Below are 23,108 nucleotides of genomic sequence, written 5' to 3' on the forward strand. Positions count from 1 at the left end.
TGATCATATGTTATAAATAAATTAATTTGAGTTACTGTATTTTTTCATATGTAGTTCAAAATTATGTATAGATGCAAAAAATCTTATGGTAAAAATCTATGCATTACCATTTCATTACATTAAATTAAAATCATGCCTATAAGAGATTTTCCCTAAATTTTCTTTTTTATTAATTAATTTTTATTGCTGGATAGTTGCCTTACAATATTGTATTAGCTTCTGCTGCTGCTGCTGCTAAGTCGCTTCAGTCGTGTCTGACCTTTTGCGACCCCATGGACTGCAGCCTACCAGGCTCCTCGGTCCACGGGATTTTCCAGACAAGAGCACTGGAGTGGGGTGCCATTGCAACTTCCAGATTAAGGTAGAACTAGTCTTCCTTCTCACTAAAGGCATTTTACATTGTAACTCTATTTTAACACATATGTGTGATCCAATATGGGCTTTCCAGGAGGCGCTAGTGGTAAAGAACACTTGCCAATACAGGAGACATGAGAGGCCTGGGTTTGACCCTGGGTAGGGAAGAGGCCCTGGAGGAGGGCATGGCAACCCCCTGCAGTGTTCTTGCCTGGAGAATCCCATGACCAGAGGATCCTGGTGGGCTACAGTCCATGGGGTCATGGAGAGTCAGACACGACTGAAATCACTTAGCATGCATGAGCGTGACCCAATATACCTTAAGGCTTTTAAAGTTAAAATACTTCTTAGGCATTTTTGCATAAGGAACACTGCCAAGTGTCTCAAGTATTCAGTTGAACATTAATAGCACCTGAGTTTCCACCCAAAGGCAGGAAAAGAACCCCGTGAAGGAATTAGTGGGAACAGAGCCCAGAGCTCACATAGGGGTTGGAGCTTTGCCTGCTCCCAAGAGCCGGACGGCAAAGCTTCACAGGGCCAGGGCACCACGTTCACCTTCACATTCCATCCGAAACTAGACGTCCTGCCCGGGGTGGGGACACGGATGGGACAGGAGGGATCAAGGACAGATGCTTCCTAGAAATTCGACCCAGGTTGGAGCTCCTGCCGCTCCTGGTGACCCTTTCCCGGCCCCCTGCTCACCCCAGCCTCCAAGCTCAAACAGCTCGATCTTGTTCCTCACGGCCCCGGACAATCCCTCCCCTCATGGGAGAATTCCTGTCGCCTTCACCACTTCCCACCCACAAGGCGGCCCCGACCTGACTCAGCAAAGAGCTAGAGAGAGACAGCTGGAGGGAGGAACATCCTCGGTCCACAGCAGCCCTTCCCAAAAAGAGGCGGAACGGGCCGGAATCTAGGCAAACCCAGTGGACACCAAACCTGCTTTTGTGCATAGATTCTTTTTTTTTTAAAGTCAACTCTCTTAAGAACAATTCAGAATGTTTTTGCCCTTGAGAAACTCTGTGGCCGCTTTCCTGGTTCACCCTGTTTACAGTGAGCTCATTTTAGAGAGGCAGTTTCTGAATGTATCTGCTAAAACAGGACCACCATGCTAGCAAGCAGTTGGCAACTTGCTCAATGAAAGTATGAATGGACCAAGGTCTCAAAATAAAAAAAAATTTAAAAAATATCCCCAACTTAAAATAATCTTCCAGACCTCATTTTAATAGAGTCCCTGTCCGTTCAGAGCCTTTCATAAATAACCCCCCAATTAATGACATGTGTTTATCGGCAAAACCGCTCCCCTGAAATACACAGTGGTCGGTATGCAGTTTACTTATGAGAAAGAAAGACTTGACCTAAGGATTAAAAATAGAGGAGCAGTACTCAACTAAATTTGCTAACTGCTCACCCCCAAAGCCTCAGGTATAGTCTATTTTGAGAAGAGTTCAATCTGAGGGGAAGTGCAAGTCTAGCTATGCAAAGAGCTAGCAAATAGTTCTTAAAAATGGAACGGACCCTTCTATCTTGCAATGCCGCTGTTGGGAATGTTAGTGCAGAATTATTGCACCGAAATGGGTGCACTCTCTAGTATCAGTTGCATTTTGTGGAATGACATTGAGAGGAGGCTATATAATTACCGCATATCCAGGCCAATATACTGAAATCTTAAATGGAACCCTGTCATACCTCGGCCTGTGACTTCTCAATTACTTTCCTTGCACTTAGACCCCTCAACGGTCCCCACAAGGATCTGCTGACCTGTTCCCTGACAACCCCACCGTCATGTCTGGGCACACCTGTTTTCTTTCAGACCCTCACACATGCCAAAGTCTTTCTCACCCTAGTCCGTGTGTGGCAGGAAGGGGGACCCCCACCAGGGCCTGACGGCGGGCTCCTGTCTAACGCTCAGAAATGAATTTTCCAAGGAGACACACGCGCTGACCAAGCAAAAGATTTTACTGGGAAGGGGCACCTGGGTGGAGAACAGCAGGATGAGAGAACCAGGAGAACTGCTCTGCGCTGGGGCCCCCAGGCGGGGGTTTTACCGGAGTGGGGGTAGCTTCCGGTTGCCTTTGGCCAACCGTTCTGACTCAGCATCCTTCCTGGCAGCAGGCACCTTGTTCATCCTTCTCGTGGATTTCAGGGAGAAGGACGCTGGAAGGCTGATGATTTCTCCGTTTGCTGCTGCTAAGCTGCGTCAGTCATGTCTGACTCTGTGTGACCCCACAGACGGCAGCCCACCAGGCTCCCCCATCCCTGGGATTCTCCAGGCAAGAACACTGGAGTGGGTTGCCGTTTCCTTCTCCAATGCAGGAAAGTGAAAAGTGAAAGGGAAGTCGCTCAGTCGTGTCCGAGTCTTTGCGACCCCATGGACTGCAGCCCACCAGGCTCCTCAGTCCATGCGATTTTCCACGCGAGAGCACTGCAGTGGGGTGCCAGTGCCTTCTCCATCTCATGGATTCCAATGAGAAGGACTCCGGAAGGCTGATGACTTCTCCCTGTTTGGGCCCCTCCCAGAGTCTGTAGGCTGACGTCTTGGGGCAGGACCGTATCCCTTATCAGCCTTTCCTGTTGTGAGACCTCTCAGGCAAGAGCACCAGGCCAGGGTGTGTACTTCCCGGGTGAGAATTCCCCAGTCCCTGAGCAGCTTCTTCCTTATCTCTGCTCTTGAGGCAGCTTTTCACATCCTCAAGTGTTGGCTGTATTGTCACTGAAGCCACTTCTCTTTCCACCCCCTTGCCCCTCAGCACCTGTGTGATTCTCTCACTGCACCTGTTGCAACGAAGCCCTGTGGGTTTGGAATGGCTCTTGTTCTCCCAGTTCAGTTCCATTCAGTCGCTCAGTCGTGTCCGACTCTCTGCGACCCCATGAATCGCAGCACGCCAGGCCTCCCTGTCCATCACCATCTCCCGGAGTTCACTCAGACTCACGCCCATCGAGTCCGTGATGCCATCCAGCCATCTCATCCTCTGTCGTCCACTTCTCCTCCTGCCCCCAATCCCTCCCAGCATCAGAGTCTTTTCCAGTGAGTCAACTCTTCGCATGAGGTGGCCAAAGTACTGGAGTTTCAGCTTTAGCATCAGTCCCTCCAAAGAAATCCCAGGGTTGATCTCCTTCAGAATGGACTGGGTGGATCTCCTTGCAGTCCAAGGGACTCTCAAGAGTCTTCTCCAACACCACAGTTCAAAAGCATCAATTCTTCGGGGCTCAGCTTTCTTCACAGTCCAACTCTCACATCCATACATGACCACAGGAAAAACCATAGCCTTGACTAGACAGGACCTTTGTTGGCAACACTAAAGTGCAAGTTCTGTGAGGAGCCATGTTTATCTGTTTCATCCTCAACAGCAAGCCTAGGTCCTGGCATGTAGTAGACGGTCAGTTAACCGTGACATGATACTACACAGTGAGTGATACACCAATTCATCTCTACCGCATTTCTGTTGCCAAACCAGATATGTTTTGCCTGATGGGTGGCAGGTTAAAATGCTGACACACTGAGGTTTACAGCAGAGAAATGATTTATTTGAAAGGCAACAAAGTGAAGAGACATGTCAGATCCATCTCCCAGAAGGCAAGGAGATTGGGGTGTCTATGGGACAAAAACACGAAGAGGCAGGGTGCTCTGGGGTTGGGGAGCAGGAAGATCACCGGGAGAGGTGATGGAAGAAGGCGCAGTAGCCATCGTGCTCTGTGCAGGTGTGATTAAGCGACAGGCCTCGGCACATTGAAAACCGGGAGGCGCAGAGCACGACCTGCAAGGGGAACTTCCGGCTCTGTGACGTCAGAAGGTCACTGAGCGTAGGCGTTCGCGCATGCCCAGTTTGAGGGTTGGGGGTCCTATCCAGTCTTAACCAGCTCAGCGCAAATTAGACGCAGCTGACTCCAACTTCCTGGGAAACCACCCGGGCAAACATCTTATTGTTTAGGCTACATGCCGCTTGGAGGACATGCAAGTGTTTTGATGACCTTGATTTGTGAAGGCAGGTGAAATGGATTTGAGTAATAATTGCCTATGGTTTCACTCCCACCCTATTTACCCCAAACTCCAAAGCCCAATTCCAGCCTTGCCCATCCCCACCTTCACCTCTTCCCTTTTCCATAAAGTCGTTCCTGAGCATATGAAGGGCCAGAGATGTGCGTGGCGCATAGTGGTTGGTGGATAAACGCAGCTGCCATCAGCATTACCAGGGCACTTCTTCCAGTGCATCCCTGTAGCTGTGTTTCCCAAACATCGGTTTTCCTCATACCATGTTCATGATTTTTCCCATATCCCCACTGTCCACATACCAGCTGTCCTGCTTCTGTTATGTACTTCTTAACACGACAACTTCCTTCTTAAGGAAACAAATGTTTTAAATATTTATTTCTTTGGCTGTCCCCGGTCTTAGCTGTGGCACACAGGACCTTCGACCTTCGTTGGGGCGTGTTGTATTTTACCTTTTAGTTTGGGTGTGTAGGATCTAGCGCCCTGACCAGGATCGAACGTAGGCCCTCCGCATTGGGAGCATGGAGTCTTAGCCGGTGGACCGCTAGGGACGTTCCCTTAAGCAAATTTATTTTTAAAGGAAGATTTAACTGCTATTGTTTTTTTTTTTTTAGAGAAGATTATTAACTGTTAGAAATATGGCAGTACTGAGATGCATCTTCATCCATATACAATCAGAAGGACAGAAAATCTCTAAATGACTTCCTCACTTTGTGCTTCATTATTTTTTATGGCCACAATTGGCTCCATCAAAAATCACTCCATCTATCATTCAAACCCTTCTGTCATATTGTGTTATCCTAACACTGTTCACTTAGTGTTCATTACTGTCTACCTTGATTTGTTAAATATACTTTTATGCCTATATATCATCTCAGTGTCTTATTTATCTTTATATGCTTCCTGGTTCTTAGGTTGATACTTATACAGAATATATGCTTAGTACACTTTCAGTTAAGTCCAATAAAAGCTTTGAAACAACTTGATCAAAGGAACCTGATCCTCCAACGTTCAAAATATTTTTTAAAGTAGATAGGTGAGAGAAGATATTCAGGAGTTCTGGTTCCCTTCTCCCTCTGTCCTTCTGATATCCCACAGATATGTATCAATTCATCCTCTACCTCATTCAAGCCACATGGTGGACTATTAAGGACGTCCCTTTGTCTATGTAAACTATATCCAACTAGGAAGAGGGCCCAATACAAGAAATGTATCCTTTTCATGCATGAAATTCACTAGAAACAAACCCTCTAATTTCTATGAAACAAAGGCAGAATAAAACCAGGAAAAAAAACTGAATGTGTGATTTATTATATTTACGATTGGTCTATATTGGTCTATAAGGTTTAAATATGTCTGTCATAATTAACAATAAATGAATGCAACTTTACAAAATCAGTATTTTAATACAGTACGGGACTAAATGTGGCAACTGTGCTCTGGAAGATTGAGATATCCTCCATGCGAATATGGCCTACGCAGCACCATTTAGAAGCTTCCACTAAAAATGCCAGGGGCAGCAATTATCACAAGCTCTACTCAAAACACAGGACCACCTGAATCAAGCATTAGAGGAAAACAGTGGAGTCATTCAGGCGTGAGATGTCAGATTTGGTACAGGATTAAAATACTAGCTTTTTTTTTAATGGCCTGGTTTCAAATTAATAAATACAAAAACAATATAAAAATATACACCAGTTGATAAGCCTGCAGCGCAGAGGACCGGAAGGCTAGATCTCGCTCTCATACGTCTGCAGGTACGTCTTTAGGGTCAGAATTTCCGGGTAGCTGCGGCTGGTCTTGCGGAAGAAGTCCAGGCTGGTGAGATGCTCGATGTCCCGCACCCGCGCTGTGTGCATCTTGAGAAGCTCTTCCACCCATTTCGACTCGTCCTCTGAGCTCTGCCACGGAAAGGAAAGACAATCAGAGTCAGAATTTTCCAAAGGCGTTTCTCCAACACTCTGTTTGGTCCAAGTCCACACACGACCTCTGCGAACTCCTGCACCCAAAGCCAAGGTGTTTTCTTCCTCCTTGGATTCGCCGCGGCTCCCACATCCCTGCCACAACGCACCACAAATACCGGCCCTCGGCTGTTGAAACATTTTCAGCGGCAGTTAGCTGGACCGAATAAAAGCGAGGTGTGGTGCAAGAGGACGTTTGATTCAATGGGTCTTCAGAACAGAAATCAAGATCGGGAGAGCGCAAGGCCCTGGAGAAATCAGTTCTTTGTCTCTCTCCCCCGAGGTCGAATTGAAGCGAGGAGCAGAGCGCAGGAGGACTGGAGAGCCTCGGCCTCCCCCGGGGGGTGCAGAGCTTGTGCGCAATGCACACGACGTGTGTGCACCCCTGGAGCTTCTGAAGAATATGCTAGATTGATGACGTCACCTATTAGACTGCAACCGATTGAGACTGCAGTAAGTTTGACTCGACTCATATCAATTGAGCCGCTCAGCGAATACACCTGGCACTTGGGGGCCCAAGAGGCCGGGGTTGGAAAGGCAGTACCGCTTCCTGCCTGGGAGACCTTGCTCAAGCTCTCTAAACTCTCGGCCTCCTTTTCTTCATTGGTACACAAAGAGAATAATGTTTACTACAGCGCCTGGGACAGGAAGAAGGACAGGAAGCAAGAAGGGGGTGAGAGCGAAAAAAACCGTTACAGGTGATCCCAGGATGGGAAGAAAGGAAATCTCTTTCTGTCATAACTGCTTGCGAAGAATCGCCTCATTGGCCCAGACTCAAGATGAAAGACATTTAAATGTCTCACACTAAATAATTTATTTCACATCTAAGGAGAAATGAAAAAAGTAATGCCGGGACCTCCCTGGTGGTCCAGTGGCTAAGACTCTGCACTCCCAGAGCAGGGGACTCAACGTTTGATCCCTGGTCAGGGAACCGGATCCCACATGCCACAGCTAAGACTTGGTGCAGCCAAATAAATCAATGATTAATTAGCAAAAAAAGAAAAAAGAAAGAAAAAATAATGCCCACAAAGCAGTCTTTACTTTAAAAAAATATTTTTCACTTCTGAGGGAAGTTGAGAGAATGAGATCTGAGAACCTTGAGAATGTGGGGAAATGTCTACCTTCAGAGAAGAGATGGGGCGGGAGGATCTTTGCAAATAATCTCATTTCCAAATTGCAACGGCTGCCAAGAGTCCTTCTACAAGCTGAAGGATAGCTGCATGTCCCAGGACTGAGACAGCTCAGGCATGCCTTTGCCCGAGTCTTCCACCGCAGGCGGTCTCCGTGAGCTACACCGAAGCCCAAGAACCTGCACTGGGTTTTCTCGGAAAGCTCCAACCCACATGGGCCTGGACAGGGAGCTCTGGCAGCTCGTGCCAGTGCTAAATACGTCCAGGAGGGTGTTGGTTCAGGAAACTGATGCCTGGCCATCCCCGGCAAAAGGAAGAAACAGGAAGAAATTGCTTTGGAGGCTGGGGGAAATAAGGATTTTAACCCTCCACGCCCCACCCTCCTCACCCAGGCTGACCAAGATCTCTGCGATTCATAGGAAAGGACAGGCCTAAATATAACTCTGCCCACAACGGTACTGACCAGTCCTCAGTGTGACCATATAATTAACGAAGTAGGAGGTCTCCAAATGGGTCGGGACCCCCTCAGAGTAAGCAGAGTAAGCACGAAGAGATATTTTGGGAGAATTTTCATATTCGACTCATTCATTTGATTTTTCAATGGTCAGTAAGTTTAATGTTTCCTTTGTAAATGCAGTCTTTTGAATGTGTGGACACGGGGTGAAAAGGTTTTTCCTAATTTTAATAATGGCCAGCTGGGATTATAAGAATTTGGGGAAAAATCTGTCTTTTGCTATTTCTTTCCTAGGGAAGTGATTTGCGCGTTTCATCTGAGAGGCATTCTCCTCTGGTTCTCACAGGCTAAAATCCAGCCTCCAATTAGTCAAAATACTGGGCTACGCTACAGGAAAGAAAATGACTTCTGCCCCTTGCTAGCTGGCAACCCACTCAAGTATTTGCTGCAGGAGACTCTAGTATGAAACGCAAAACTAATAAAAGTCGAATAAAAGTTCAAGTGAACCAAGAGAGGAAAAGAAAAACTTTAAAAATAAATAACTTTACACATTAATGCAAATGAAAGCACAATCCAGGGACTTGCTTCGTGTTTGTTTTGTTTTTTGTTTTCGATATGGACATTTATTCTTCACCCGCCTTCCTTCCAAACGAGCTTGTGAATTCAAGTCCCAGCAGTTTTAAGGTGGACCTTAAAGCAAGGATGTAATTCAAAATGACATGTGTACCCCCATGCTCACTGCAGCACTGTTTACCAAACCCAGCTCATGGAGACACCCTACATGCCGCTTAACAGAGGATGGAAAGAAAAGATGTGGTCTGTGTATACAATGGGACACAGCTCAGTCACAGAGAAGAATGAAACTGGGTTATTTGTAGAGACATGGATGGACCTAGAGTCTGTCATACAGAGTGAAGTCAGAAAGAGAAGAACAAATGTTGTCTATTAATGCATATATGTGGAGTCTAGAAAAATGGTACAGATGAATCTATTTCCAGGGCAAGAATAGAGATGCAGACGTGGAGAACAGACGTGTGGACCCGGTCAGGGGCAAGAAGGGGAGGGTGGGACGAAGTGGCAGGTTGGGACTGACATATACGCTACCATGCGTGAAGCAGGTAGCTAGTGGGGACCTGCTATAAAGCCTAGGGAGCACAGCTCAGTGCTCTGGGATGACCTGGAAGGGTTGGATGGATGGGAGGGACGGTCCGAGAGGGAGGGGCTGTAATACATACAGTTGGTTAATTTCATTGTACAGCAGAAACTAACAGCATTGTAAAGCAATTATACTCCAATTTAACAGAGTAAAAGAAAGCACAGACAGCTGTCTATGTGGCAGGGGGTTCTTCAGTAAGAAGCACGCTGGCCATGAGCACTGCAAGAAACACCTCTAAGCCCGGGCAGGGAGGAAGGCATGTGAGGACATCAGTTGCTGTCGTCAGACATAACGTTGGGAGGAATAAAAACTGCCTTCGAGCTGAGTTCACGACAATGTTTTCAAGCTCCTCCATCACCCACTTCCCCAAATGACAGAAAAATGTGAACACCTTCCCTCAGAACTTAGGTGTCTCCTACACGGCTTAAGTCCAAGATGTCTTTGTAGACTCTGCCTTGTCTTAAACATGTATGGCAATTTTGAATTTCACCCCATAAAATATGTGTTTACTTTTTTGCAAAAATGTTGTCTCCCCACAGCCAGATTTCAGTAAAACTGCAGTTCAGATCCAGAGGTATTACACTCCCAGCCCCAGTACAGCATTAGCTGCTCCTGTAGGGTGTAGACAATCAGAATTGAGACGGCCAAGCCAATCAGCTGAGAATCGCTCCTCTCTCACCTGACGCTCCCTTGCTCCTCCACCTCCCATCCAGTTATTTCTAAGATTTTATCGATTCTTGCAATACACTATTGCTGCCTTCCACCTTCCTTTAGAAGTCTCCAAGACCACACCCCAGTTCAGGTTCTGTCACCTCAATCTTGGGAATCCCGCCAAAGCCCTTTGAGGACCATGCTTCATCTCCTCCAATTCTGATTTATCTCCCAAAACAGAGGCCAAAACATTGCTCTCACGCCTAAACATTTTTTGTGGTTACCTTTGTGGCTCAGCTGGTAAAGAATCAGTCTGCAATGCAGGAGACCTGGGCTGGGAAGATCCCCTGGAGAAGGGAAAGGCTGCCCACTCCAGGATTCTGGCCTGGAGAATCCCATGGACCACACAGTCCATGGGTCGCAAAGAGTCGGACACGACTGAGTGCCTTTCACTTCACTAATGTCGATGCAATAAGCAAAAAATGCTAAGGCTCCAAGCTTCCACTATAGAAATCTGATAGATTTGAAAGAGGATGGGCTTTTGAAAACAGAGGTCTTGAATCTAAAGTTCTGCTCTCCTACCGACTAGGTAGAAGGCAACCAGATAGCCATGCTACAGAGTTCCTTTATGAGCCACAGGTTCCTCAAGACTCAATAAAGGGGAAGGGGAGGGGGTCATACGTACCAGCCTAACAGGGTAATAAGCTGATGAGAAATGACACAGGAGACCAGGCTGCACAGGACTGGATGGTTAGCATGGACTCGACCAACGGTGACACCTGCTACCGTGGCTGCTATGCCTATTTTTATTTTATTTTAATTATTATTATTTTTGGCCTCATGAAATGTGGGATCTTAGTTCCCCGACCAGCGAGGGAAACCAGGCCCCCTGCTTTGGAAACACAGAGTTTTAACCATTAGACCAGCAGGGTAGGCCTGATGACTTTTATTTCAAATTTGATTCTACGCAACCTTTAAAACCTTATCTCCCACTATGATCTTCATTTCCGATATTCTGGGCAAACTTACTTAGCCTTTTTTTAGCCATATTTCACATTTCTATCTTTTCCTGAATCCATTGTTTTTTGTTTCAGATAGGTCAATCTTCACCTATAATTGAAGCCCTAGCCTCAAAACTGCCTTGTCCATGAAGCTGAAAATCTGTCTTGAAGCTATTCTTAAGTCTCTTTGCCTTTTAGTGAAGCAGAGTGCTTGTTTCATTTGCTCTCCCCTGGAAGGCTGCCTGGAGGAGTGACTGTGTTAAACACAGCCTGGTTTCTCCCAGGGTACCTTACATAAATAATTAAGGAATTTAAGCACTGCTTGTTGACTAAAAATTTTCTTCTGGAGATTTTAGCTCTGATCCTTCTATTCTATAAACAAAAGCATAGAGACTATTCTAAAATCAACCTTGAAGCACAAGGTTTCCATCGCATTAAAGAGACCTGGAGTGGTCACGTGATTTGCCCCCAAGCGCAGCATTCGACCAGGGCCAGGCGCACCCAGCATGGCTCCTGCCTGCCTTCCTGGGCCTTTTTCATCCTGCCGCCCTGCTTTCACATTGGAATAAGTGAATCGAGTCATCTGTCTTATTTAAGAATGGGGTGACCTGTTACACCTGCCCTTACAACTTACACATCAAAGTCTGATGCGTAGAGCATATATTCCTGTGTGTTTGTGTCTATATTTAAAATGGAAAACCAACAAATTCCTACTGTGTGGCACAGGGAACTCTGCTCAGTGTTACGTGGCAACCTAGACGGTAGGGGAATTGGGGGAAAAAAAAAATATATATATATATATATATCCCCAAATGAATCCTTTTGCCGTCACCTGAAACTTTCACAACATCTGTTAATTAGCTATTGTTGTTGTTATTTTAGTCACTAAGTTGGGTCTCTCTGCAACCCCATGCACTGTAACCTACCAGGATCTCCTATCCATGGGATTCTCCAGGCAAGAATACTGGAGTGGGTTGCCATTTCCTTCTCCAGAGTGATTGGCTATACTCCAATATATAAAAAAACATTTCTTTTTAGTTTTCATTAATGAAAATTTCAAACAACCACAAAAGTAGAGTGAAGGATATAATGAGCTCCTGGCCGTTCTTTCCTCATTTCAATAACTACCAAAGTTCTGCTACTTTTCACTGTTTTCAAAATATATTTGTCTTTTGCAAAACTGAAGGCATTTGAGCACTTTTATCGTTTGTTAAGAGCAAACACTGAAATAGAACTTTATTAAATGCACAATACCCTTACATTGAAAATTAAAACACCATTAGAGCACAGAGTTCCCAAGTGTTAGGCAGTTTTGTTGGGTCCTTTCCAAAGACTCAACTTGTATACCCATTTGTATAGTCCAAATGTTTTATAATAAGTGTGTTCTAGTTCAAGGGTGGGGATATAATTTAAGACACAAAGATGAATTCTGTCAGCAAATCCCAAAGGACACTGCTCTTTTATAACTACATTTTTTTAATTTTCAAAATTAAAATATCAACATCACTAGCAACACCACATCTACTGTGTAAAGTTCAAATTTCCTTTGCTTGCTTTATTTGTTCTTGAACTATATCCCATTCAGGGAGTGTGGTCAGAGTGCACGTGTGCTCAGTTGCTTCAGCCGTGTCTGACCCTTTGCAACCCTGTGGACTATAGCCCTCCAGGCTCCTCCGGCCATGGGATTCTCCAGGCAGGAATACTGGAGTGGGTTGCCATACCCTTCTCCAGGGGATCTTCCTGACCCAGGGATCAAACGTCTCTTATGTCTCCTGCATTGGCAGGCAGGTTCTTTACCACTAGCACCACGTGGGAAGCCCTATAGTCAGAGTACAAATGCATAATTTATTTGAATTCTTTTCTCTGTGCAGTTATGTTATAAACTTGATGCACAGTCATTTGTCTCATTTTATTTAATATGTATACATATAGCTGATTCACTTCATTGTGTAGTGGAAACGAACACAACAATGTAAAGCACCTATATCCCAATTACAAAATAATAACAGAAGGTGGGATGATTTGAGAGAATAGCACTGAAACATATACATTACCAAACCTAAAACAGGTCGCCAGAGGGAGTGTGATGTGTGACGCGGGGCACCTGAAGCCGGGGCTCGGTGACCGCCCGGAGGGGTGGGGTGGGAGGGGGCACCTGTGTGCTTAGGGCCGGCTCACACGGACGCACGGAAGAAACATCACAACACTGGGAAGCAATGATCCTCCAACGAAAACAAGTTCCCCTGATGCCCTACAAATAGGGGGAAACTGTGCCCCTCATTTCAGCGCGGCTCGTCCCTGCTGTCTGTAGTTGGTATTTCATAGCATCCTCCCTCCACTTCCAGAAATGTTCCGGTTTGGATAATAATAATGATAATAATAAGGACCTATGTACTTGCTGAACAAAACCTAAATAAATAAACAAATTAAACAAGTAGATTTTAAAAATAATAATAACAATATAAAGACTTTCAAAGCAATGAAAATGGAACCGGAAATACGCGTGAGATGAAGGAGCGCGGGCGGAAGCGGAAGCGGAAGCCTCGAGGGCCGCCATGTCTGCACTCACGTTGCAGCTCTCGTCGTTGTCGGGCCTGTGGGGCAGCACGAAGGCGGACACGGAGAGCGGCCCGTCGCAGCGGTCGGCGGGCTGCGTGAAGTCCAGGCAGCTGGTGAGGATGCTGTAGTAGTGGGTGGGCACGGGGACGGAGCTGCCCTCCAGGTACCTGGCACGGGGAGGCAAGACGAGTTCGGGCTGAGGGAGGGCGCCTTGTGAGGTGTGCTCAGCGAGCGCTGCCCCAGCGACTGCAGGGAGATTCCTCTCCAGGGAGGCGCTGCCTCCCTCGCAAGCGTTAACCCCCGTCTCTGTCTTTGAATATCATGTTTTCAATGCCCCAGATCTCCTTTCTCAACCTGGCAGCGCAGAAAAGATACTCGAGACACAGGAAAACCGCCTGAACCCAGACTCAGAGGCTGGACACAATGACAGGCCAGCGGAGTGGCGATGGAAGTCAGGGAGAGGCAGGAAGCGCCGCAGGAGGAGGGGCGGTGGTTCTGAGCGCGGGCGGTGTGGAGTTTGGGCCGTGATGCTCCGCTGAAAGCTTCCGTGCTGGGAAGCACCATTGTGAGGCCCACATTTCAGGAGAATAACTCGCATAGATTTGTATCAAATGGGCCAGAGGCAGAAAACACAGGAGCTAGGAGAATAGCCCTTTCAAGCCACAGTGAGGGCCTGAACTTGGTACAGAGAACTCATTTACTAAAGAAACTTCTAAGGACTGAGTGCTAAGCGTAAATAATTTTTGCCGGTAGAGCACAGCATAGGAAGTGATCATTCCTTACTTAGTTTCCTTTTATCTTCATTTTAATCATTTTCAAAATACTGAAATTACAATTAAGCTGATAATACAGTTTGAGCTTAAAACTGTAACAGTAACCATCAATAAATGTATGAGTAAGATAAAATTTCTCTTATGGATGACTGGAAAGGGAGTAAGAGCTATTTTATTACTTATCTATATTTAAAAAATTAACATTTTTGTCTGCTGCTGCTGCTGCTAAGTCGCTTCAGTCGTGTCCGACTCTGTGCGACCCCACAGACGGCAGCCCACTAGGCTCCTCTGTCTCACAATTAAACCCTGTCATATTTTGTGTTACTCTGTTTCATGCATGTATACAGTTAAGTGCTAATCTATTATGAATTCGTTGTATTTATATCTTCTTGCCTTCTCCACCAGACTGTCAGTTCCTCATGAATAGAGTATGCCCAATTCTTTTATATCCCTAATAGCACCAGAGAGGGACAGAAATGAGATTTGATCAAAGTTTATATGCAATTTCCTGTTGACATGTACTGACTCAGAAAACCTAAGGAATTTTAAAAGTCCCCCCCCCCCCCAAATAAGGGAAACAAGGGAAAATTATTTCCATGAGTTATTAAAGAATAAATGAAAAAAGTTTAATCTTTTGATACATATTCTTTGATGGAGCTGAAAAGTGCATGTATTTACCACAAATTCCTGTTTCTTTCAACCCCCAATGCCATGTTTCATAAAAGGCCCGAAAGAACTGAAGAATTCACAAGGAGATTCAAAGAAGAACAGGTTTAAGAGGCATCAGCTCTTCTCTGGTACATGAGTATTTGAAAAATATTTTTGAGTGAGATCTTGGAATTTAAAAGCTTACTGTTTGATTTTGTCTTGTGTGTCGTGTAAGCCATCGTAGTCATAGTCAAAAATTGGTCCACTTATCACATTAACTCCATTTCTTTCTGAAGCATATTTCTTCACCAGAACCCTTTGGAAATAATTCCAGATGCCTGTGCAAAGACAATATCAATTCTTTGTGAACAAAACTCCTTGCTTTGGCCGAATTCTCTATAGGATATGTTAAATAAGACACATATCACAAGTTAAGAGACAATAGAGCTGTTGTGATTCTTGAGAACAACCCATCGTAAAGCACTAGCTGTGTGTGTGTCATTTATGAGCCAGAAAAGACATGGAGACATTCATTGGTAGAGGAGTTTAACCTAGGTGAACAGTCAGGGAAGGCTTTGCAGAGGAAGTGGTTATTAGGCTGAGATCTGAAGGATAGGGGGGGTATTTCTGAGCAAAGAGGTGGAGATAGAACATTCCAGGAAGACAGAATAGCTGTGCAATGGAGGAAGTATAGTGTTTGTGAAAAATTGGAAAAAGGCCTTAATCTACTTTTTTTTCTTTCACAATGTGATAGACTAGTTCCCAAGTTTATGTCTCTATCCCTAACCTTTCCATGCAGCTCCAGACATATTATCCAACCACCCATCTCATGGTGCATTTGAAGACCTCATAATCATATCTAACAAAAAATTATTCAAACAGAATTCTTAATTCTCCTTTTCACTCCTGTTCCATCTCTTGGCTTCTCCATCACAGTCAGTGGCACTCACTCTCAGATGTTCAGGTCAAAATCCTAGGACTCACCCTGCACTTGTCTGCTCTATTCATACACATGTGGCAAAGTCCTGTCAGTGAGACCTCCAAAGCACAGCCCTGTCTTCTAAAGCTGACCACTCCTCACCATTCTCACTGCATCCACACTGATCTAAGCCACCATCTTCTCTTGCAATGAGCTACCACAGAAGACTACTTCCTGGGCCCCCTGGGAGAAACTCTTCCTTGTAGCTCAGGGGTCCCCAACCTCCAGATCTAATGCCCGATGATCTGATGTGGAGCTGATGTCATACCAGAAATAAAGCACCCAATACATGTAATGCACTTGAATCATCCCCAAACCATCCCCTTCCTATCCCGGAAAAACTCTTCCACAAAACTGGTCCCTGGTGCCAAAAAGGCTGGGGACCGCGGTCTGTATGCGGCCATTCTCTGGAGCAGCCAGACGGATCCTCTTACACCATGAATCGGAGAGTGACTCATGCTCCCCAGCACCCTTTTCTCACACTCCAGATGATTTCTCCCGTAGTTAGAATAACCCCCAGCTCTCCACCGTGGCCCTTGCCTCCCTCCGTGGCTCTCCTCCCCATTCTTCCCCAGCTACAGGCTTTCTTCTGCCCCTGCTTGCTGAACGTGCTTCAGAGTAAGGCACATGCTCCTCCCTCTATCTGGAAAACTCGCCCTTGGTTTGGGATCCCCGGGTGTCTCCTCCACTCTGCATTTCTCAGCTTCACAGTCGTCCTCTAGAGAAGACTTCTCTGTCCAGGCTAGCTCCCAATTCCACGACAATCAATCGCGGGGCAAGGACGGGTGCAAGGGAGAAGAGAAAAGGCAAGAGAGGACGGGCAATGCAAACCAGAGAAGCTGGCTCCAAAATGTTAGATATGACTTACTGTACTCGACGCTATTGGGTTGGTCAAAGAACTCATTCAGGTTTTTCTGTACAGTGTGATTGAAACACTTGAACTTTTTGGCCAACCTGATACATGGGGGTTATGAGGTTCAGGCTGTTATCATTTCTTACCTCCTCTAATTAAAAAATACTTGGGCATTTTTCCCACGGGGTTTCAACTGCTGATGATCCTCTGTCCTAAATGAGAAGGACAGAGCAGCCACCAGAGCCAAAACACCACGGATGATTATTTGGAATAAAGAAGGGAGGACAGTGGGGGAGAAGTTCAAACGTTAACTTAAGCATAAAAATTGGAGAGGACAGAGGGAAAGAAATAACAATGGGAACAGTCAAAAGGCCAAACCCGCAGAAATGTGGCCTGTGAAAAACCATTCCCCACTGAAGAACAGCGGGCCCTCTGTGAAGGGCCTCTGGCCACACCAGCCTCAGGGTGGGACCATGTGTGTGTGTGTGTGTGTGTGTGTGTGTGTGTTTCCTTTATTGCTGCTTGGTCAAAAAGGCATCAGCAAAGAAGAAAGAAAGCCAGGAAACCCAGATTTGTGGAAACTCAATGAAGCTGCATTCCATGTAATATTATGACAAATGGATTTACGTGACTTTATGAAACATTTCTCCACTGGGCCTGAGAACAAACCAGGAAACCTCCTTTTAAAAGCATACTTTAAATTTTCACTCATATGCAACAGAGTCTACCTTTGAATAAGCCCTTATTTACTAACTGAGGACATCAAATAAACATTTTTTTCCTCTAAACCATGCTGGCCGTTTCACCAATGTCAAGTTGAGGAGGCACGGCCCCGTAGATGACACTTCACCATCTCATGTTTCTGTTCTGAAATTTTATATTAGTCCTGAGAGTCATGTAACACAGCCCAGTGTGCCTTTACTAAGTGAAATTACGTAGAGATGTTTCCTTTTCCCACCCTTCCTAGAAGCATCCAGGTCTGCTTGCTGTAAATGAAATAAAGGGAGGTCAAGTCTGTTCCATAATGCCCTCTCTGTCTTTGAAGACATGGATGGATGGATGCATGGATGCATCGTAGATGGAAGGAAGACGGATAAACGGATGGTTGGAAAATGAATGGACGGATGGATGAATGGATGGGTGGAAGGAAGATGGATGGATGGGTAGATGCATGGATGGATGGGCAGATGAATAAATTCTTTGTTATCAGAAATAGAAAATGGACTGGACAGTTAAGTTACAAATCCATGTAAGTCATAAAAGTCATGCAATCAAATCTTACAATTTTACAAATGAGAGACTAAATGGCATTTCTATGGTCACACAGGCAGTGGTCACACTCCAGGGACCAGAATTCAGTTTGGGAGCCAGAGCTCACCATGCTTATACCATTCATTTCATCACTATCACAAATATTTATATTGTATAGAAAGAAATTATGAGTGTATATAATTTACACAGCCCTAAAACCAGCTGAGTTTATACTCTGATGATTCAGAAGACTCGTTAAGGTCTTCCTAGGTTTCAGGATCAATGTTCAGACTACATCGTCACCATTCCCCTAAAAGAAGGGTTGTTCACAGCTTTTACTGTCACATTCAATAAATACAGATGCTATTCGAGGTTAGACAGCCTCCAAAGTACAGAGAAGACTCTAAACCACTGATAGAGTGCGCACTGAAATAGGGAGAACAACAGAGTCGCAGCACGAACTTGGTTTAGCTCAGCTTCTACCATTCATGACCCGAGTCACTTCTTGTGCCTTTAATTTCTTAACTATAAACAAGGGATAAATAATAACCCACCAAGCTCCCTCACAGATACATAATTTGGATTAGCAGTAGAGAATTTACATTAAAGGTTGTTGAAAATTATAAAGGCTAAACACATGAAAGTTATTAAAATGAATATAGAGGTAGGAAAGCTAAGTGGTAAATTTAGAAACATTTCTTCCCACAAATAATAATCTACTAGGTAAATATTGGACTTACGTTTAAAAGCAGGATACATTGGAACCATATTGGTTACAAGGAATGCATCGTATTTAGCTTCTGGGGACGAGCTCAGATCTAAACATTAGGAAAACAAATAGTGTCTATTACACACTAAAATCGACATCAATACAAAAAGGTCATCTTGTAAAATGACCCAAACAGCATGCAGTGACTGGACCTACTTTCATTTCCACTTATCCCCTCTCTATGCCATCGCCTACTTCTCTTCCCATTCCACCTCTCTTCTTCACTCACTCGTTCTCCTTAAATAAAATTTTTATGTTCTTTTGCTTCCAACCTAATCTTGGGTCTACTAAGTATTATGTAAAATAGTTCCTTGACTTTACCAGTGTAATTTGGACTTTAAAAAATGTCATCAAGGTAATGAGAGATAATTAAAGGGCTTCATGTATTAAGAGATCACATCCATAGTATTATTTAAAAGATTAATGTCTTATTAATTTTCTATTTCACTTTTAGATTCTCATTTAATGATGTCAGGAGACACACTGAATGTTCCCTTGCACTTTAGAACTCCCCGGGAATAGGATTTGTGAAAGCTGGTCTCTTTTCCTGGCTGCTTTTGGAAGGCTCCCAGAGAAGTTCATCTCCTCAACCTCTTGAGCACCCCTCTAAAAACCACCGAAATCCTAAATACCAAGTTGCACACGCCAGACTCCGCAAAATAACACCCCTCTAGAATGGTTAGATCCTGGTCTTCTGTAACTTACAAGGAGGGAAGAGGAATCCATAGGACATCTGTTTATCATTTTTGTAGGCCAAACAGCTCTGACTGAAACTCGGAGAAATGCGGACGTCAGGCCGGACACAGTTGGTCAGGTGTGCAGCGATGTCAGAGACGTCAGCCTGAACAGTGAGTCACAGGTCGTCAGCAAAGCCACGGGGGAGACAGTACCAGACCAACAGGGGCACTGAACCAGACTGCTTGGTTCCAAACAGCCAAAGTCAAAACCCCACTAGCTGTTACTATAGCTCATACTCTGATAGTCCCTCTTTAAAATAAACAAACAAAAAAGTGAGGTCTTCCTTGGCAGTCCAGTGGCTAAGACTCCATACTTCTAACTCAGGGTGAGGTTCAATACCTGGTCAGGGAACTAAGATCCCACGTGCCACTCGGCCAAAAAAGGAAAAATATACTCTTAAAAAAAAAAAGACCTCACTTTTAAATCACAAAGCTAGTAATTTTCAAACTTTTTTTTTCTACTAGCAGAACTCTCTTATCAGTCTTAGGTAAAACAATAATACAGAAGGCAGAAATCTCACTGTTGACATAATGAATGAGATTCCACAGAAGACAGCTTAAAAAATAATATTCTGAGCAATAATACAGACATATCTCATTTTAAAAAAATAACTTGATGTATTGTATGTGCCTGAGTACAAATTAATAAGAAGCTATGTTTGGGGCAGTTGAAGTAGTCCTTTGTATTCAGAAATTAGAAACATATCTCGACTGTAATAAATTTTTCTAATTTCTGATATAAACTGAACTATCTCATCTTTACCAAAACTGAAACCCCAACATAAAACAAACCTTCATTAAAAAAACAAAACAAGATATTCGTGGGTCAGGCTGTGATGTGTGGAGCCGTGGGCATATGGGAATTCTCTGTCCTTGCCATTCAGTTTTGCCGTGGACCTAAAACTGCTCTAAATAATAAGTATATTAAAACGCACAGCCAAATCTTGATAGCTTCTGAAACTACTGGGCCATGACAAGCAGAGTAAAAGAAACTAACAGAATTAGTATGCTATGCTATTTCACATATACCGTGAAGTTATTAGAACATGGCAGAAAGCCTAATTCAAAATATTTCACAATAGAGCCAATGTAGGATTTCTTTCATGAGGAAAAATTAAAGTCTTTTCTAAGACAAAATTCTGTTCTGCCAGCAATCATTCTATTAAGGCATGGAGCATAATGACATGAAGAACATGAAACCCAATGCTCTCAATGACCTGTTTGGAAACAGTGTATGATGTCCAGAGTGGCATTAGAAATATTTCACTATAACCGCTTTCAAAGTCAGTGTGATATAAGATATCATATCTAGTCCGATAGAGCACGGCAGGCCGTCCATAGAGGAGATGTCTCTCTAGGAAAGAAAAAATAATCTGTCTTAAATACAGATTAAAATGTACATCAAATGTTAAAGACTCAAATGAAGAGAGTCAAGTTGTCCAACATTTGCTTGCTTACTATTAATAACATAGTTCCTTCTCCTCAATTTAATCAGGTTAGTGTTCCTATTACTTTGGTGGTTTATTTGATCACCTAAGCATGGGTCAAGGCTTCCAGTCATCAAAACTGTAATTCAAATGCCATATTTATTTTAATAATTATTTTCCAGTTGTAAAGACTTTTAATCCACATGGGAAAGAAACATAGAAAATTCTGAAATGATTCAGCTGAATGGGAAGTCAAGACAGTTTTATTTTTATAGAATTAATTCCTTTGACCCTGAAAGGCTCATCAAATTAACCAACGATTTAATTAAGAGAAAGGCACTCTTTGATCATTATTTGTAAACTGCAACTCAAATACACATTATTTCAGCATAAAAAGTGAGCAGTAATGAGCGTTTAAGTAGCTTTGTGACACGTAGGAAAACCCTTTAGGTAAGAACTTAAAGGAACATGTATAGATAAAATAAGTGGCATTCAAGAGGGGCCTTTGAATACAAAAGGAAGGTTGTCAGTTAGCAAGGAACTCAGTTAAGACCCCAGAATGTAGATTCCTCTTAGGAAAAAATAAAGGTTTAAAACCTTCATCTTCTAAGAAGACAGGGGACATGAGCGGGCAAACCTTCATTCCATACCCACAATAAATGCCTCAAGCTTGATCTGCCCATTTTAGATAGGCCAAAGTCAGAATTGCCATGGACCCTTAGAAATTGGGGTCCTACAGATTGAAATAGCGGCTGAGGCTTCGGCAATTCACAATTCCCTAAGTGATAACCAAAAAAAAAAAAAAAAAATTTGCTATGATTTCTATTAGAGAAAATCATTTCTGGCAACCACTTATTAAATTATGTATACATGTTGCTTTAATTAAAGTATTACCATTCTACGCAAGTAACAGAGAAAACTCTGTAGATTACTTTGCATGACCCTCCCAAGTAGAACTGCTGATTTGAGGCAAAACAGCCCACACTGTTACAACACAAGCCTGTTCTGGGTAGTTGGGCTTCGTCAGCACTGCAGTAAATGTAGAAGCCTTGGTTAAGCTGCTGAATTTAGGGACCCACCCCTAAGAATTAGAAAGTAATAGGCTAGATATTATATAAGTGAAATATATAACAAACACATAAAAAGCCTGCAAATCATAACAGTAGTACTTGGGAGCAGTTATTAACCAGGTCAGACTGTCCTTCAAAACTCAAACCAAACCTTTTCTAGGTTCAAAATTTCCATTAACGTTTTCCTTGATTTCATTTTTGCTGCCTCTGAATTTCCTGGTTTCAGCTGGAAGCAGAAGTATCAAGATTCTTTGAGAAGCTATTCTCTTTTTATCATTCAAGTTTCCATGCTTACCCAACACATTCCTCCAAGCTCAAACGCAAGCCTGGTGGATTATCCAGTCTACCCCATTAAGGAAGACAGCGAAACAGCAACTGTGTTCCTTCACCAGCACCACCCCTCTCTAGAGCAGGCATCAATCACCAGTCTTGCACAATCTGTAGACGCCACCAGCTCTGGTTCCTCCTTACTTCTTGTCATCCCTCCACTCCATGAAGGCTGACTGATTTGCAGGACGGCCCTTAATCGCTGTCAGCAACTCTACGCTATGATACATGTGACGCCTTTTCTTTCCCCTGGGAATAACTTTTCCACCAATCCTGTCACTTGTCTCCCTTCAAACGTGTTGTCAATATATCCTCCCTTGTCAAACATGTGTGTCAGGTCTTGGGTCATGGAATAGAGATAAATCATGTGTGCGTGCTGAGTCATTCCGTGTCCAACTCTGTGTGACCCCGTGGAGTGCAGCCCGCCAGGCTCCTCTGTCCATGGATTCTCCAGACAAGACTGGAAGTCTTGAGGCTCTCAGCCTCCAGAAGCTCACAGTTCCATGGGAGAAAGAAACATGGCCTGAATAACTGCGAGGCAGCCTGGCGCCCACTCTAGCGGAGACCCTGGCGTGGCCGAATAGGAGCACAGAGCCGGCACCTGCCACAGACGGGCTGGGCACCAGTGCAGCCTTCCGGAACTTAGGGAGCTGAGACACAGTGAGCCCACACCCCATTCATGCCTCTGTCCTGGCATAACCGCCCTCCTCACCCTCAAAAAGGGGCGGCAAATCACATGGCCACATGGGTCAGCTCCCATGGAAAAGACGGGCGAGGAGAGGGAGGAAGGGGGAAAGAGGACAAGACGCCCAAAGAGCCCCTTTCTCTTGAGACGTGTCTCTAGTTAAGCTTCTCCATCTCTCCTTACGCCTTTGCCCTATATGTACAGACTCAGTTTTCTTCAGAAATGGGGGCTTCCTAGCTCCCAATATATGCACTACTGGAGTTTTTGGCACACGGAACACAAATATATCATCATCTGACTCACTTTTCCTCAGTTGTTAACTGACCATATAT

At 44.3% G+C, this 23,108-nt stretch overlaps 1 protein-coding gene across 1 annotated transcript in view; it reads right to left on the reverse strand.

Moving 5' to 3' along the window:
* Window positions 1–5,665: 5,665 nt before the first annotated feature.
* The window catches only part of ENPP2 (ectonucleotide pyrophosphatase/phosphodiesterase 2), a 129,987-nt gene continuing 112,544 nt past the window's right edge, over window positions 5,666–23,108 (reverse strand). Inside the window, exons 20-26 of the mRNA XM_052651453.1 lie at window positions 21,916–21,990; window positions 20,485–20,621; window positions 19,236–19,371; window positions 18,502–18,579; window positions 14,884–15,016; window positions 13,268–13,424; window positions 5,666–6,246 (exon numbers count right to left, since the gene is read on the reverse strand). Of these exons, the coding sequence (XP_052507413.1) occupies window positions 6,076–6,246; window positions 13,268–13,424; window positions 14,884–15,016; window positions 18,502–18,579; window positions 19,236–19,371; window positions 20,485–20,621; window positions 21,916–21,990 (887 nt within the window). The 3' untranslated portion in view covers window positions 5,666–6,075. The remainder of the gene's footprint in view (window positions 6,247–13,267; window positions 13,425–14,883; window positions 15,017–18,501; window positions 18,580–19,235; window positions 19,372–20,484; window positions 20,622–21,915; window positions 21,991–23,108) is intronic.

This window comes from Budorcas taxicolor, chromosome 14 (genome assembly GCF_023091745.1).
Source record: "Budorcas taxicolor isolate Tak-1 chromosome 14, Takin1.1, whole genome shotgun sequence".
Lineage (NCBI taxonomy): Eukaryota > Metazoa > Chordata > Mammalia > Artiodactyla > Bovidae > Budorcas > Budorcas taxicolor.